We start from the raw sequence: 16,716 nt of genomic DNA, 5'->3' as shown, positions 1-16,716 counted from the left end.
TTATATGGACTCACTAAAACAATTTGTGACAACATTGGAACAATTTAAAAATACTGTTGTATTATTTTCAACTGATTAACACTAAACCCACCATTGCCGGGAAATAACCGGTTTTGTATTTTTCATTTCACAATTATTGAAATTATGAAGTTGCTTACATGAAAATCGATTCGGTCAATTTCTCTATCCAAGCTCATATTGTACTAAAAGTTGCACAGAATCTAAATAAATAGAGCCTTGACATTTTTACAAGGTAAAACATTTTAATCGCTTTTAATTCTCGGTAGATTTAGTGTTAAACGCATTAAGTCAACATACATTTCCATTTCACTCCAGTTTGTTGCAGGTAGAACACATTTATTTTGCATAAAGGTCAGCTGCCTAATATTGGGTTGAAAAGAAAGTAATTTCGGTATTTTAAGGTGAAATAAAGCCCAATTTGTTTATTCAAGCAATGAACTTTGATGAATAAGATATTTCCCCTTCTGTTCGATGATTTTCTGCAGAAAAGAATAAATAAAAGAATATCTTAATGATTAAAGTTTATCGTTTGAATAAAGAATTTCGGTTTTATTTCACCTTAAAATACCGAAATTACTTTCTTGCTAACCCAATAATTTGCGTTACCATATAGTAAAATTAATTTTATTCGTGATAAAATTTTTAAATCTTCGCTTCCGTTCCCAACCGGCCTGGCGCCGATCGGAGCCAGCTAAAATCTGGGGTACAATACAAATATTCCGGAAAAAATATTATGTTTTTAGTGTGTTACGTATGGAGATTTTGTCTACGTGACTTTTTTACTCCTTTCTTGGAACCACATGTTCATGTAGGATGTCCGGCTCACATGCCCAAATAAACAGCTTTTTCCCCCTATGGCAAAGTACATGCGTATGGAAAACTTAGAAACGTCTTCCAGATTTTCCTATACCCCCACGGCCATTTTTCTAACCAAATTTCGACTATATAAAGGGCAACCCACGACAACCTATCCTGTGACACATCCTGTTCACACGAAACCTCGGCCACGTCTTATCCGTCAGCCCTCGGCTCGTAACAAGTGCAAAAATGCCGGCAGTCTAAGGGCTCAAAGAACCATGAAAATCTGTGGACTCTGTGTCACTTCTGTCTGCGGTGTCCTCCACACGTGAAATCTGGAGTGTTAAGAATCATTGTTAAATCTGGACAAATAATTCCGTCGTTTAATTCTGGCAAACGGGGGATTTAGAGTGTAAACTGATTGCTCATCGGAGATGTTTGCCTGTCGCCTCTGGTCTAGCGATGTCACGGCTTCCCCGGACTATAGATAAGGGTGGTATCTCGAATTGGAGCAATAAAATGCCAACTCAACTCTTATAAGGAGTCGATGAATCATGATCGTGGAACGCAAACTCTAATCGTAGCCGTGGTGGCCGGCACTCTTGTCGTTGCAGATCCACCTGTGGAGTGGCTCGGGGCGTAAACGGACGAGTGGCTCTAGGCTCGCGTGAACAACAAGTCTCCACAAAGGGAGACAAACAGAGAGAGGAAGAGAGAGAACAGTGAAACGTTTGTGAATTATCATCAAGTCCGAGCGACCCGAGGGAAAACAGTGGCGACGATTCATTCAGGGAAACGGAAGCATAGCGTGAGCCGTCAATTAAGACCCAGTGCTATTATCGGTATCGAGCAGCTCTTAGCCTTCGCGGAGTTAGGGTACGTTTTGATTGGAGCTGCTGCAGTAATACTGCTAAAATAACTGTCTTAATTGCATTTATGGTGGAGCAGTAATACAGTTTCCGTTCGTGTTCAGTTTCAGTTTCGTGTTAACCCCTTGCCGTACCATTTTCTTTACGGTTACAGTGAAAACGTCTTTATCGCCAAAAATGTCGTAGAAAAGAAAAGAAAATATACATATATTTATACATTTATTTTAATGCTTGAATATTGATTGTAAACGAATCAAATTTTGTTCCATTTAATGACGAGTGTTACTCGTTAAAATACGGCAAGGGATTAATAATGAGTAGACTGCGGATGTTTATGCAATTTGCAATGTTTCTAAGAAAGTGGAATCATGTAGAATCTCATTTTCAATGGTACAGTATTCTTCGTACTTTTGAAGTGAATAAAAATCGTACTAAATTCTGTGGAATTTTATATTTTAACCATTTTTGAGCATTTTTAGAAGCCAGAATTGCATAAAGATCCGTAGTCTGATAATGAGTCAATATAAATCAATGATGAGAAAAGTAGTCCGCCACCACGAGAACCGAAACAAATCTTCTAACACAGTAGTAAGAAAGTGTCAACGCTTAGAAACATCGGTCAGAGAAGAGTATATTGATTACCAGATAACATACAAATAATCTCGAGTAAGAGGAAAAACAAAACTGAAGCCGTGCGGCGTGCGGTTCAGACGAATTGATACGGGTGCTGATTGTCTTCCGAGCACTTCATGAGGTTCTCGGTGTTGGTATCTCCTATTATCATCCAGCAGACATTGTTGTGTTCGCTGCTTCAACATAAACATTCCTACAGTTCTAAAACAATAGTTTATTTCCACTCTGACCGTAGCTCTCTTGATTTACTGTAGGTCCGACACGAACGAGGCTTCAGCATCGTGACCAAGGTCGGGACCGTCGATCCAAATATTTTGACGAGTATCGTGTTGTTCGGGAGGATCGAGACTACTTTCACAGGATCTCGGCAGCGTCGGCTGCAGTTGTTGCGCAATCGATTCTCGCACGCAAAGACCTTGTGCCTCGAGGATGACCTTGGCGGTGGTGTTGCCGCCTGTGCGTGTGTCGTCGAGAGAGAGAAGTGCTCGGTGAGATAAGGCCGAACGCGGACTAATTAGTGTCTGGCCGCGATCGTGCGTTCGAAGAGTCGACTCGAGAGAGTCTGGAGCCGAGCTGCCGGCGAAGAAGAGGATGCGGCACGGAACGGGGAACAGATGACTCCTGCGAGGAGCCCTCCTGGCGAGATCTGACTGGACAGCTGAGACCGCTGGAACAGCTGAGCCAACTTTCGTCGTTTCGCCAGCGCTCGATCGTCGCCGGAACGAGAGATGACGGTCACTTACACCGCCGAAGTAGCCACCTGCAGAGGTCTTGGTTGCTTTCTAAAATTACTCCTAAGGTAAGCGATTTCGGGCTTGGCGAACGGGGAAGGTCGCAGCGCCGCCGCGCTGGCCAGACCACTCGCTCAAATCACAGGCTTTCGATTCTTAACCCTTTGCGGTCCGACACGTACAGTGGCTCTCATTTGGACACTCTTAAAAAGATGATAACTTTTTTAATATTGCACCATACGATTTGAACTTTTCCAGAAAGGTGGAACAATTGGTTGGCTACGCAACGTGAACAAAATTTTTGAGAAAAATTCCAATTGGTCCGAATTGCTTAGGAAATATTAAAAGTTGTATATTGCAACTTTTTTTTGTAGGCTGATAAGTAGACTGCGGATTTTATGCATTTATGACAAAAATGGGTAAATGCAATTTAAAGCTCTGGACATGTTAAAAATATTTAAAGGCATCGATGTATTGGTTTCAGCTTAATAGGATAATTAAAAGAAGAATACAATTTTTATTTGACACCTGAGTCCTGCAATCAATGCAAACATTTTTTATTTTGCATAAAGATCCGCAGTCTACTGATCAGGGAAATTTAGAAAATACGTTTTGCAGATCTGTATCAATTAAACATACTCTGAAAATTTCATCCAAATCGGTCGACGTTGCAACAAACGTTCAAAAATGGTGAAAATTGCAGTTCTTCACAATTTTCAGCTTCTAACTGAAATAAATCTAAGGATTCTTACATCTTTCTGGTACGTTCTGATATATTCTTGTATATTCTGGTACATTCTGATATATTCGTGTATATTTTGGTACATTCTGGTACATTCTGGTACATTCTGGTACATTCTGGTACATTCTGGTACATTCTGATATATTATTGTATATTCTGATACATTCTGGTACATTCTGGTACATTCTGGCGTATACAAGTATATTCTTGTATATTAGGATCCGAATCGACTCCCCTTTGACTTTTTCGTTATCGATCCTTCCAACGAGGACGCCTGTAGAACAATTTTATGAACAGTCTAGAAGGCTAGGCGAACCCTTGTGCATCGCTCTGCCAAATTTCCTGGAGCCGTGAATATCCTAACGCGAGCTATAAACAGTTTAGTGTGGTCGTACGAGAGAAAATCAAATAGCGCGGGTGTGACGTCAGCGGCCACTAACCGCAGAAATTCACAGTGTCCTGTATATGTATGTAGCTTTCGTACTATAGATTACGCTAACGTGAAAGAGAAACGCGTAGACTCGTTGTAAAAAGATGATAAGCAAACAACGCCTGATAAAGTCTAACGCTAAAGGAACAACACAATACAAAATGTCTCTCATCCACTGCAATTTTCGAAGTTTTTATTAGGCACATGCAGCGGTATAAAAATTTGTTGACTCATTGAATGAATTTTCTGCAACTCTTTGTCTCACCACAACGTGGAACAGGGTCGCGTTTCCACTTGACGCTGCCCAACGAGAATGCTGTAATGAATAGGATCGTGTTTCTACCGATTCGACGCGAAGCATCGATAAAGACGTGCAATTTGCTTATGTCATCAGCCCGTGGTTTATTAGCGAGTAAATAATAGACTCCCCGGAGCGTTTTCCGTAGAGGACAGTGCTGCTTAGTCTCGATCTCCAAGAAAATTCAACATCTCTGTCCTTCGAACGTCAATTAAACTCTTGTTCAATTAAATGATTCACGATCAAAATTGGAGAATCGGTAAATCCGTGACTAAAAACCGTGAATGTACAATTCTCTGTAACTTCGATGGAAAAATTCACTGAACAATCTCTTATTTCAAAGAACGAAGCCTTTCACATCTCAATCTTACTTTTTTCTAAAAAGTTTTGCCCCCGGGAACGTCCGAGAAAGTGAACGACGCTGCGTCATATTTCTCTTCCGCTCGAACTGTGACAAAAGTGCAGTAAAATATGTGCACCGAGTTTTATGGGATCGTAATAAAGATAACGTTCTACGAATCCGTGATGACTTGAGTCGTGAGAAAATATTGCTTCACCTCGGAGGAACTTAATTTGTATTAATCTACAATCTTCGCGCGTTTTACAAGCTGATTCTTCCCCGAAGAATGTCTTGAGGTCCACAGAACCATTTTGAACATTTCATCTATTTATTTTATGACGGAGTGCGAAGATTCTAAAAACTCGCGTGCGCAATATCCGGTGGGAATGTGTTAATTCAACGTGAAACAGTGTTCCCGCAGAATTCCGCGTTCCTCGTGAATTCCTCCGGCAAGAATTCACCGGAGAGCCGAGTCTCGCGGATTAGAAGATCGTATCGCAGAATTCCCGGTACGTGTCGCATTAATTGGTCGCGCAATAATTCATCCATGGCTTAGGCGATCCGCGTAAAAGCCACTTGTTTGCAGCTGGAGCAGCGACGTCAACATTATCACCCAGAAACGAAACGAGACGCGTCTCCGTTCCGTTTCGTTACAAATGGACAGCGTGCTCTCCGTTCCGCAAACGAGGGAAAATCCGCTGACGGATTTATCGAGCTCGTTTCTCGAAATTGGTCCTCGGTTTCTTATAGTGTTGCACTTCCGGGTCGGCGACCCCGTCTATTATTGCAACGACCGCTCGTCCCGGCTCGAAATTGCACAGGCGTCGCTCGTTTCTTCTCGGAAGGATCGTTCGTCATCGCACGACAACGCTCGGGTCGTTCCTTTTTCGCAATCGCCAGTTGCGAGTTCGTTGATCGATCTGATCGAGAAACTCTTTCGATCGTTCACTCCGCTGATCGGCTATTTCACACTAATGTTCGGTTTTATTCATCATATTCATAGGAAGATGACTGCAACGCACGCCTATCCATCGCGATCCCATTCGCGTTCGCTTAATGGAACCCTGTCCGCAATTTCACGCTCAGCAATATGTACTCCTGATTATGCGTCACGCTTCGAAGTGCAGGGTAATTCGGCGGTTCGTGTGTTTCACGCTCCGAGCCATTTTTTTCCGTACCGCCCGGGAAAGTTTGCAATTTGTGCGCAAATCCACGGAAATGTTTCTCTGGAAAACCTGGACTCGTCTTTCACATCTGAGGGACTGGTTCGAGAAGCTCCCACAACTTTTTCGTTAAAGATATTTTCAAAACTTTAATTGCAGAATACCCGTTTATATAAGAAGATCTTCCTCTTTCTTTTATTTCTTTTTTAACAAAATTTGAAGAGACACAGCAACTTTTTCGACTTCGAGAACATCATTTTTACAACAGCTTCGAGAACATCATTTTTACAACAGCTTGGAGAACATCATTTTTACAACAGCTTCGAGAACATAATTTTTACAACAGTTTTGAGAACATAATTTTTACAACAATTTTGAGAACATCATTTTTACAACAGTTTAGCGAACATCATTTTTACAGCAGCTTCGAGAACATCATTTTTACAACAGTTTCGGGAACATCATTTTTAAAATAGCTTCGAGTTCATCATTTTTACAACAGTTTTGAGAACATAATTTTTACAACAATTTTGAGAACATCATTTTTACAACAGTTTAGCGAACATCATTTTTACAACAGTTTCGGGAACATCATTGTTACAACAGCTTCGAGTTCATCATTTTTACAACAGCTTCGAGAACATCATTTTTTCGATAGCTTCGAGAACATCATTTTTACAAAACCGCGTTCAATATCTCTCCTCGCCGCCACAGCGTCGGTGATTCATATTTATCACTATCTCCTCCAGCCTCTAATAATTTCCTCCTCGATGGACCGTGAAACTCGGTCTAAATGTTTCCCCATCACATGATCCAGGTTCAAAGATCATTGTTCATCATTTCAGCTGAGAATTGTATCTTTTAGTGAAAAATAATCCGCACATTTTGCCAGCAGGTCACCTTAGATCGTAATTTCTTTGTGTTCAACGATACAGTAAAATCTGCATTGCTATAAAAAGCGAAGTTACTCGTGCGCACCGGTGGCGCTATACCCGCGAGTTAGCGTTAATGAATGAATAATGATATCCATGAACACGGTAAAGAGGTCATTGCAATTGGCTTAGAGCTGCGGATCGATTCCCGCCATTGCTACGCGTCGCGAACTAAGCATAGGCGTCCGTGAATCCACGGAACGAAATCAGGTAAATTGATATGTACAGAACAAACAATGGGCAGACACGGATTAAGCGGACTAAGCAGCCGCGTAGGACCCCGGATAGCAAAGGGCCCTTAAAGATTTTGGAAATGGCCGAAAAGGTGCAAAAAACCCTCCATAAAATAATTGAACGAATCTAAAAACAAAATGTTTAATTTACGGCCTCTAAGTTGCACTCTATGGAAGTTTTGATTACTTTTCTTTTTTGTTAATAAATTAATGGGAGTTCTCTTGAAACATTTTTTTTTGCGGGGGGGGGGTGTCCTGATCCACCCCTGACAATGGGAGACCTTTGAAAAATAATTATAGCTGGGTCCAGAATGACCCGGTACATCGGTAGAGGGATAAATACTCTAGACCTTGCACAGGGGAAATCGCGTGACTTGCTCTGGAATGTTTCCAATGTTTCGCGAGATTACGCAGTCTCGTGTAATGTCCTTTGGACGCGTTGCTTAGCTGTCCGTCATTTTTGTTGGACCGTGGTGGTCGCGAGACCTCGTGCAAGAAGGAAATAGTTAGAGACACTTAGGCGAACGACCAAGTCAATTTTCTGGCGGATATCGTTCGCTTGAAATCACGAGTAGAACTTCTTGAGAATTTTCTTGCTAGAATAGACAACGGTTTTGTATGAAAATATATTGGAGACATTAAAGAGTAATCGATGAACGAGTTAATGTAGCTTCTCCTCCGTAGCGTCGCGACTTGGCCTCGCCCTTGGTCGAAGTTCTGCCCCCACCACTCGCTGCGCGACCAATCGCGGATTAACGAGGGCAGAGAAAAATTGCTTTGTGAATCGACGGGGACAGAGAAAAGATCTACAAGCCTAACTAATCGCGAATGATTAAGTTCATCTGGGAAAGATAGGATCAGAGGTGTCCGTTTTTAAAAATATCTCGGACGCAATGCCGAGTATATTTGGCACTGGATCGGCTCACGAGATTAAGAAAGTGTTTGTCAATCATTTTTCTCGCGGTGTTGGGTGTGAAACAGTATTTTCACAGTCGAGCGATTTACGATCGGCGACGTATCGTGGCACAAGTGGATCTTCTTGATTGATTGCCTAAGCGTTAAGTAACCTTATCGTATCTATAGTCGAAACAGGAACAAGCACGTATATCGTGGATGACGTTTGCTAGTCCCGTTTTTTATCTGCGATCGATAGAAGACAATGAAGAGGGAGAGTGGACTGATTAAAAGCATGATCGAAGGAATTTCCGTCCGATCACTCACGTTTTTTCCTGTCCTGCTTGAATTTTAGATGGCGGGCGAGCGTTTACAAGCTCGTCTGGATAGACCTGGCCCTGTTCCTCGTGATCTACTATTCGTTGTCGAGCATTTACCGGCTGTTACTCGACGAAGAACAGAAGAAGACCTTCGAGGCGGTGGTGACCTACTGCAACGAGTACAGCGACCTGATACCGCTGTCGTTCGTCCTTGGTTTCTACGTTAGCATCGTCATGACCAGATGGTGGAATCAATACATGATGATACCGTGGCCGGATTCGATCGCGGTCTTCGTGTCAGCGACTATTCACGGGAACGACGAGAGAGGTCGATTGATGCGTCGAACTATCGTCAGGTACTGCTTGATAACGCTGTCGATATCCGCAACAATGGCCTAGTCAGCGTTGCACAAATTACTACACTTCTGTGTACCCTAATAGCGCGATTGCGATTCCCAGAATCCAGTCCTGGTTCCACAAATCATATATTTATAGACTGCGGACCTTTATGCAATTATGAAGAAATTCGTTGGATGAAATATAAAACGGTAAAAGATTAGAAAAATTTAATGAAAACTATATTCTTATCTCATTCCTGCTTCCCAGAATCAATGCAGAACGTTTTTATTTTGCGTAAAAATCCGCAGTCTATTAAAGAAGCACAATTTCCTTCATTCTTAACACGCAAACTGCGGAATTTTAAACAACCCCACAGCTCTGAAAAGAGTTACTGTGCAATGTTTCCACTTTTCATCAAATTTTATCTCATTCCTGCTTCCCAGAATCAATGCAGAACATTTTTATTTTGCGTAAAGAATCCACAGTTTATTAAACAAGAACAATTTCCTTCATTCTTAACACGCAAACTGCGGAATTTCAAACAACCCCACACCACTGAAAAGTGTTACTGTGCACTGTTTCCACTTTTCATCAAATTTTATCTCATTCCTGCTTCCCAGAATCAATGCAGAACATTTTTATTTTGCGTAAAGAATCCGCAGTTTATTAATTTCAAACAATCCTGCAGCTCTGAAAAGTCTTACTGTGCAATGTTCCCACTTTCCATCAAATCATTGCGACAACTCCAGCCAGTGTAACAAAGTACAAACATTCAAGTCTCCATAAAGATTTTCAATCTATCGACCAGCCGTCATTAGCAAACATCCTTGAGCCCCGTAAGATAAGTCGCAGACTGTTCGGCGTCGAGCATAAAACACGAAGAAATCCGAACTGTCGCGTGGTGTACTCTAGCTAATGGATCGAATCGAACGTGGAACGCGTTCGAGCATATCCCCATGAAGGACTAGTGTCTCGATCTTCGGATCTCTTTTGCAGGTACGTGTGCGTATGCTTGACGATGGTGTTGGCTATGGTTTCGCCCCGTGTGAAAAAACGATTCCCAACGATGGAGCACTTTGTGGACGCTGGTTTGCTGCTGGAGAACGAGGTAGCGATTTTCCAGACCCTGAACGATAAATTCCCGAAGCCAAGCAAACATTGGCTGCCGATCGTCTGGGCCTCGAGCATCGTGACTCGCGCGAGGAAGGAGGGACGGATCCGCGATGATTTCGCCGTCAAGACGCTGATCGACGAGCTGAACAAGTTTCGCGGTCTCTGCGGCAGCCTGATGCACTACGATACTATCAGCGTGCCTTTGGTTTACACTCAGGTAGGCGCGTCCACCTTGAACCGCAAGCCGATTCATTTTATCCGCGGTTTTCTCCATCCTTCGCGTCTCTGCGTCGTTTCACGCGCAGCCGAGCAACAATTCGAAACTGATGCATTTATGATGCCCAGCACGCGAACGTTCCACGTTTCCTCGGTAGTACACGTCGTTTATAAAAATCGATCGGATTCTTGGAGCTAATGCAATATTGGGCCGGAAGAACAACTTGTTCTGATACTTTTAATTCACCATTATTGGGAACTGCGACAAGTTACTGTCCTTTTTTAAGTAAAGATAGAAAAGATAGAGAAAATGATAGAGGAAAAAATCATATGTCATTATACTTCCTTACTTCTTAACTTCCTAACTTCTTAACTTTCTATGACCTTATTACTTTTTATTCGTAGTCAAGGGTAAACAAGAAATAGTGAACACCGCATTAGTTCTTGTAGGAATGTACGTTTCTGACACAAAATGACAAATATCTCTTCAAGTAGTAATATTTCGATGCCTTTGGGTTAGTACTTTTATACGCAGGATAATGAAATAATCGATTGGTTTAACAAAAAGGTTGGGTTGCATTAAAGAATAAAGTGCAATTGCACCTGGCGGGTGCATCGGTGTATACATATAAAAAAGAAGGTCATAGGAAGTTAGGACTAGGGATGGGATCAAGTTCAATATGTACTCACGAATCCGAGTCAATTTCAATAACCAAGTTCCATTTCATGGGTGTCGATTACTACTTAAAAGCAATAATGATTATATTTGAAAAGTATTCATTTTATACAAACGGATCATCGAACCTCGGACTGAGTACTTACAAGTTTCGAAAAGATACTTATAAGTACTTCGATGTTGAAAGGAATCGAATCTTTCACAAGCAATACTCGAATCTTGGAAATCAGAACTGCATAGTATGTTTTAAGCACTTTCTTGATTAAATTCGTAACTATTTAAGAATAATATTTCCAATAGATTATGAAATTACAATCAAACCTGTTTTTGCGGAAGAAATCTGCACAAAAAAATATTCACAAACTTTATAAATAGCTATAACAAATAATTTTTCACAACATATTAAAGAAAATTTTTTTTATGCGGTGGAGAGGAACCGTATAAAAAGTCTCACTTAGAAAATATGTCAACGTTTTACGAAATCGCGAGAAAGTGCTTTCCAAACAAAATAAATAATTAAATTACACATGGAAACATTTTAAAAAGTTTTAATTTCTCATTTTAAACAAGGAGAAATTTTCAAAATGTACATAATTCAATACATCGTCTTCCGAGATATCCTGTTGATCTCATTTCATCAGGACACCCTATACAATAAAAAAATCGCATAAAAAAGACCGCACAAAAACAGGTTTGACTGTATAGCTATACATGTTGAATTAAATTATGCATTAGAGGACAACATAATTGATTTTAAAGGTAAAGAAAATAATGATTAGAAAAATCAGAGAATTCCTGATACGATATTCATAAAAGTTTCGAATCTGTTCGACCAAGATTCGAATATACTTGCAAGTATTATTTCCGTTTACCAAAGTACTTGTAAAAGGTTCGAAACTGTCTGGCATAGGTTCGCGTATACTTAGGAGTACTATTTCTGTTTTTCGAAGTACTTATAGAGATTTCAAATTCAATCAATCAAAGTTCGAACCTGTTTGCGAGGTACTTGATCCCATGTAAAAGAATGAAAAGTAATTTTGATACTTTCTTTTGCTAATCCCTCTGATCGAAACGGAAGCTGCAGATTCTCTATGCAAATGTTACTCCACGCAGGTGGTGACGTTGGCAGTGTACACGTACTTTCTGACGAGCGTGATGGGCCGACAATGGGTGCAATCTTCGTCCAAGTCGAACATCGATCTCTACTTCCCAGTGTTCACCACCCTGCAGTTCTTCTTCTACATGGGCTGGCTCAAGGTCGCCGAGACTCTGATCAATCCGTTCGGCGAGGACGACGACGACTTCGAAGTCAATTGGATCATCGACAGGAATCTGCAAGTGAGTCTTTTTCCTCGGTGTCGAATTCGAGCGAGTCGTTTCCTTCTGGTATCGAATTCATTAGAATAACGATGAATCCCCTGGTGTCCAATTAGTCCCGGTAGATTAATTATTTCCGCCAATATTTTTTAGCAGCGTTTTATTGGAAATCTGTGTAACCACTCTGCGTCTCTTGGTTTTTCCACTAAAAATTGCTATGACATTATACAAAGGAATGGAGACAATTTAGAGTTGCATTATTAATTGAAATTCCTCCTCAAATTCATTCGACTTGTATAAAATATTTTTCACGTGGTACACGCTAAAAACATATATTTTATAACAAGTTTAAGACTGTACAATGTATTTTCACCAAAAGAAGGGGGCATTGTAAAGAATGCAGTATGGAACAAAGCACATAAGTTTGCTTCTTTGTCGAGCAAAAACGGCACAACGCGGAACCTGTGACGCCACTAAATAATGTTATACAGTAAAGTCGCGATCAGCTCCCATCGCCTGTTCCGAGCAGGGACAAAGATCGTATAGGGAAACTATACGTGGAAGGGGTGGGCGAAGGGACAGTGATCGTGGAGATCATCAGGGAGCTAGATCGCGACTTTACTGTAATTTGAAACAGTCCGAGTGCAAAGGTTTGAAAGTTAACACCAACCGTACCGGATACAAAATGTGTCGGATAATAGTTTTATAAAAATTTCAAGACTGAATTTATTCAGATTTTCCACAATTTTTATAACAATACTAATGGAAGCATTTTTATAATTATAGTAATTAAAAAATAAAGAATATGAAAACGGTAATTTGACCAGTCTTGGTACGGCTAGTGTTAAGGTGAAGTGTCGAGTTTCTTTTTGACGAAAAAATCGGTTTTTTTTTGGGGGGAAGGTGAGCTACCTGATCGTCGACGAGATGCACCACGAGCATCCGGAGTTGATCCGCGATCAGTATTGGGACGAGGTCTTCCCCACCGAGCTTCCGTACACGGCCGAGGCTAAGGCATTCCGTGAGGATCATCCGCAGCCTTCGACGGCCGGAATTCAATTGCCTCCTGCTCAACCATCCTCGGTTAGGATCGACGAAATGGGGGCGGACGATGCCGCGTCTGGTATCCACTTCACGGCGACGGGAAAAATGTCAAGGTTGGTACCGGGAACAGCGCCGCCATTTGCTCACGCGATGCGCTCGGTTTCTTTCAAGTTCTATCGTTTTTATTATTTTGCTGGCTAGAACGTTTTCCGTTCCCTCGCTCATCTATGTGTACCCTGGCTGTTTCATTAAACCTCCTCATCTTTATTGCACCGTAGGATGCATTTTGAATTCGAGCTTAAGATAAGCCAAATTAACCCTTTCGCTGCTAGAAGTCATGTACCGTAGACTTCATTGAGATTGAATTCGAGGAATGTTCAAAATAACCCCTTCGTTACCAGCTCTCATCATAGATTTCATTGAACTTGCATTCAACCCTAGGAATGTTGAAATTATCCCTTTCGTTACTAGCTTGTATGTGCTGTAGACTCCGTTCGTTAAGATTGAACTGAAGCCTGGGATTTTTTCCTGGATCCTTCTCCGGGATCCTCGAAAATGCGGTCGAAGCTATTTCAATGTTCGCTCAATATTTAAACTGCTATAACTTTGCTAAAATTTATCCAAACGTTAGATGAAAGAGCAACCATTTTAAAGGTTTAGATTTCTACTTTTTTTGTGCTATGTATAAAACATTCATAGAACACAATGACACTGTAATCAACTTACCCTAAAATCTAACGAAATCATTAGGGGTGTGCGAGATCCCGGTTGGGACGGGAATTTCTCGCGAGATAAGGACGGAATTTCGAGTCTTTCGGAATTCCCGAAAATATCTGTGATTCGCGACATTTTGAAGTTTCTCCATACTTCTAATAATTACAAGAATCTGCAAGCCATTGTGTTCTCGAAGATTACATATCTTATTAGTCGGGAATATTTAGTTAGTAATATTAGTTAGTAATATTGTAGAAAGTAATTGCGAATAACGATACTTTTGGGAATCCCAAATATTATTCTGTATATCCCGTACATTGTCAGGAGTCCCGAAAATTCTCGGGAATCACGGATATTTTCGGGAATCCCGGATATTTTACGGGAATCTCGAACATTTTCGGGAATCTCGCACACCCCTAGAAATCATTAATAAAGTCTTAGAGTCACAAGTAAGATTACTGAATCGTTGGTTATTTTGAAATATTAATGACTACAAAACTGTATATAGTACACAAGAAAAATTCTCTTAATAGTATACCATACACTTAGCTAAAATCTATTTCATTTATGTAAATAAGTTAAAAATTACCAATAGGTGAATTCGTTGAGAAAGCAAAGCGTATTAACAGAATATCAAACTCCCGACAAATCACAGTGCTTTATATGTATTGATAAGCCAACAACCGTAGTCCCGTTGAAAGCACCGGTTCTCGTTAGATCACCGAAGTTAAACAACGTGGAACGTGACCGGCACTAGGATGGGTGACCGTCTGGTCAAAAACCGGAAAGTGACCCACCCGGGGTGTTTTTCACGTGTTGTTGGCAAAAGGTGGTTCGGAACCCACCATAAACAGTAGGTCCCGCTGAAAAGGCGATGGTGAGAGTGGAAAAAGGAGAGGATTGGTAAATGAATTTGAAACCCTGAGGGGACCAAATATCATGTCCATACCATACCATATGTATTGATAAATTGTTCCTCAGATATTCAACTAACTCAAGAAACAAAAGTTTCACAATTTATGTACAATTTTAAAAATTGACTTTCCACCGCATTTTCGGGGCAAATATCCCACTGTGCAGCGTTTCAATCGAACGTAGAAAAGTAGATACGGCTTCTCTTTCTATGTGACTCGCTGTAGTTCATTGCGGAGAGCTAAATCATTCAAACTTTACTTAGAGTATCGATACCGTAATGTCTTATTTCAGCGTGTCCAGAACGAAAACGATAGAACTTGTCAGAGCAATGTGTGAACCGTGATCGCAGCTTAATGTCCGCTTATTAAATTTTATGTTTCGGCGCATGTGCTTCGATCGCTTATCCAGGAGCTGTACGGAGACTGGCAAGATCGCGAGGTAATACATGTCCGCTTATGCATGTACGTTCCTCTGCATGCTTCTGGAACAAGTGTGCAGGTTGGTTTTCAGAATAATTTTGATGGGACAACAAGTGTATGTTCGTTTATAGGAGCGCCAGTCGAGTGAGTGCTCGAGATCGTACGTTAAGCGGCGGTTCCACGCCCAGCAACATAGGTGGATCTCTCACGAGAGTGAATAGCGTGACCAGCGTGCTGAAGAGGTTGTTCAGCAAGGAAGACAGACCAGACGGCAGCATGTTCAGCGGCACCAAAACTCCGACTCAGTCCAGTTCCACTGCATCTTTGCAGAACCGCGTTGTCGGTAGGTCCATTACTTCACAGATCACAATTTCCCAATCAACTTCCCAGAGAACTTCTCCACGAACTTCCTATGCAGTTAAAACTGCAGTTGTAACAATCAAAACTTCAGCTTCCAGTTGTCTAACTTTCTCCGTTCCCGATGGAACTCTCAAATACACTAAGCCCTCGACTTACGCGGATTCGTTTCACGCGGATTCGGAATCGGAAAACCAATTCCGAACTGTGAAATTCGTTTTTTGATAAGAAGATACGTGTTTGCTTGTGTACAAGCGCTGGCATTCAGCTATTTATGAGTGATACATTTTCCTGAACAGAGTTCGTGTTTATTTGAATTTTCATTTCACATGGGTACATACAAAATGGTGATTGAAGAATATAGAAGCTTCCAGCTTGTGATTTTCTTGTTTTATTTTGATTAGATGTAGCTATTATACGATAATATCTGAATGCAAAATTAAATATATACATATACTATTTGAATAAATGTTGGAGAAAAGAGATTAAAAAATTGTGGGGTGATTATGGGAAGCTCTAGAAAATATAAGATATTTTATAAAAAATTAGCAAGCCTTTTTAGTCCATTAATATCAAAAAATCGTCTGCATCCGAATTTGTCCAGGACTTACTGTATATTCAGAGGTTACACGCTTTTCACCACCTGCGAAAGTTCCAAGTGATCTCTCAGAGGAACACAGTAGTTCCATACATGCTAACTTGTTGGCTAGTACTGGAAGAACAAATTTGAAGATCGGGAAACTATGAGTCAGGTGTTTATTTATCGAAATCTTCGTTAGCTAAGACTCGTGAAATGTTTTGTAACAGTTGGAGGAGGCTCGATGAGGATAGGAGTGATCAAAGAGGAGGCTGACGAGCAGAGTACGATGACGTCGATGAAGTCTGAGAAGAGGCCTCACGTGCAGAGCATATTCTCACCTGGCCCACCACCTCCCAGTGCCCCGATGACCGTGCCCGGCACAGAACATTCCAGAAACGGGGAGATATTCGCTTGCAGCGCACCTGTGACCGGCTTGGCGATCAGCGACGGGGATACGAATCAAGGCAACATTGACATAAGGTACGCGGCAAGATCAAGGCTAACAGCCATGCGAACGTGTGATTACCTGCTCGTCGCATTTGCATATTAAATCGCTTCCTCGAACGACTTTCTTCGAAGAAACGCGCATTTTATCTCATTCCTGCCGATTAAAATCTCCCGT

General features: G+C 41.2%; 1 protein-coding gene across 3 annotated transcripts in view; it reads left to right on the top strand.

The window, feature by feature from the left end:
- The window catches only part of LOC143207120 (bestrophin-4), a 30,253-nt gene that overhangs the window by 9,716 nt on the left and 3,821 nt on the right, over window positions 1-16,716 (top strand). For 2 of the 3 annotated variants that reach the window (XM_076420226.1, XM_076420228.1), the window contains exons 2-10: window positions 1,434-1,695; window positions 2,576-3,120; window positions 8,440-8,760; window positions 9,740-10,073; window positions 11,862-12,086; window positions 12,969-13,222; window positions 15,147-15,176; window positions 15,289-15,500; window positions 16,322-16,574. In XM_076420226.1, the coding sequence (XP_076276341.1) occupies window positions 3,050-3,120; window positions 8,440-8,760; window positions 9,740-10,073; window positions 11,862-12,086; window positions 12,969-13,222; window positions 15,147-15,176; window positions 15,289-15,500; window positions 16,322-16,574 (1,700 nt within the window). In that variant the 5' untranslated portion in view covers window positions 1,434-1,695; window positions 2,576-3,049. The remainder of the gene's footprint in view (window positions 1-1,433; window positions 1,696-2,575; window positions 3,121-8,439; window positions 8,761-9,739; window positions 10,074-11,861; window positions 12,087-12,968; window positions 13,223-15,146; window positions 15,177-15,288; window positions 15,501-16,321; window positions 16,575-16,716) is intronic. The other variant, XM_076420227.1, reaches the window with a different exon arrangement.

This window comes from Lasioglossum baleicum, chromosome 3 (assembly GCF_051020765.1).
Source record: "Lasioglossum baleicum chromosome 3, iyLasBale1, whole genome shotgun sequence".
NCBI lineage: Eukaryota > Metazoa > Arthropoda > Insecta > Hymenoptera > Halictidae > Lasioglossum > Lasioglossum baleicum.
The sequence above is the reverse complement of the archived record's forward strand: the minus strand, read 5'-3'. Positions and strand labels throughout refer to the sequence as shown.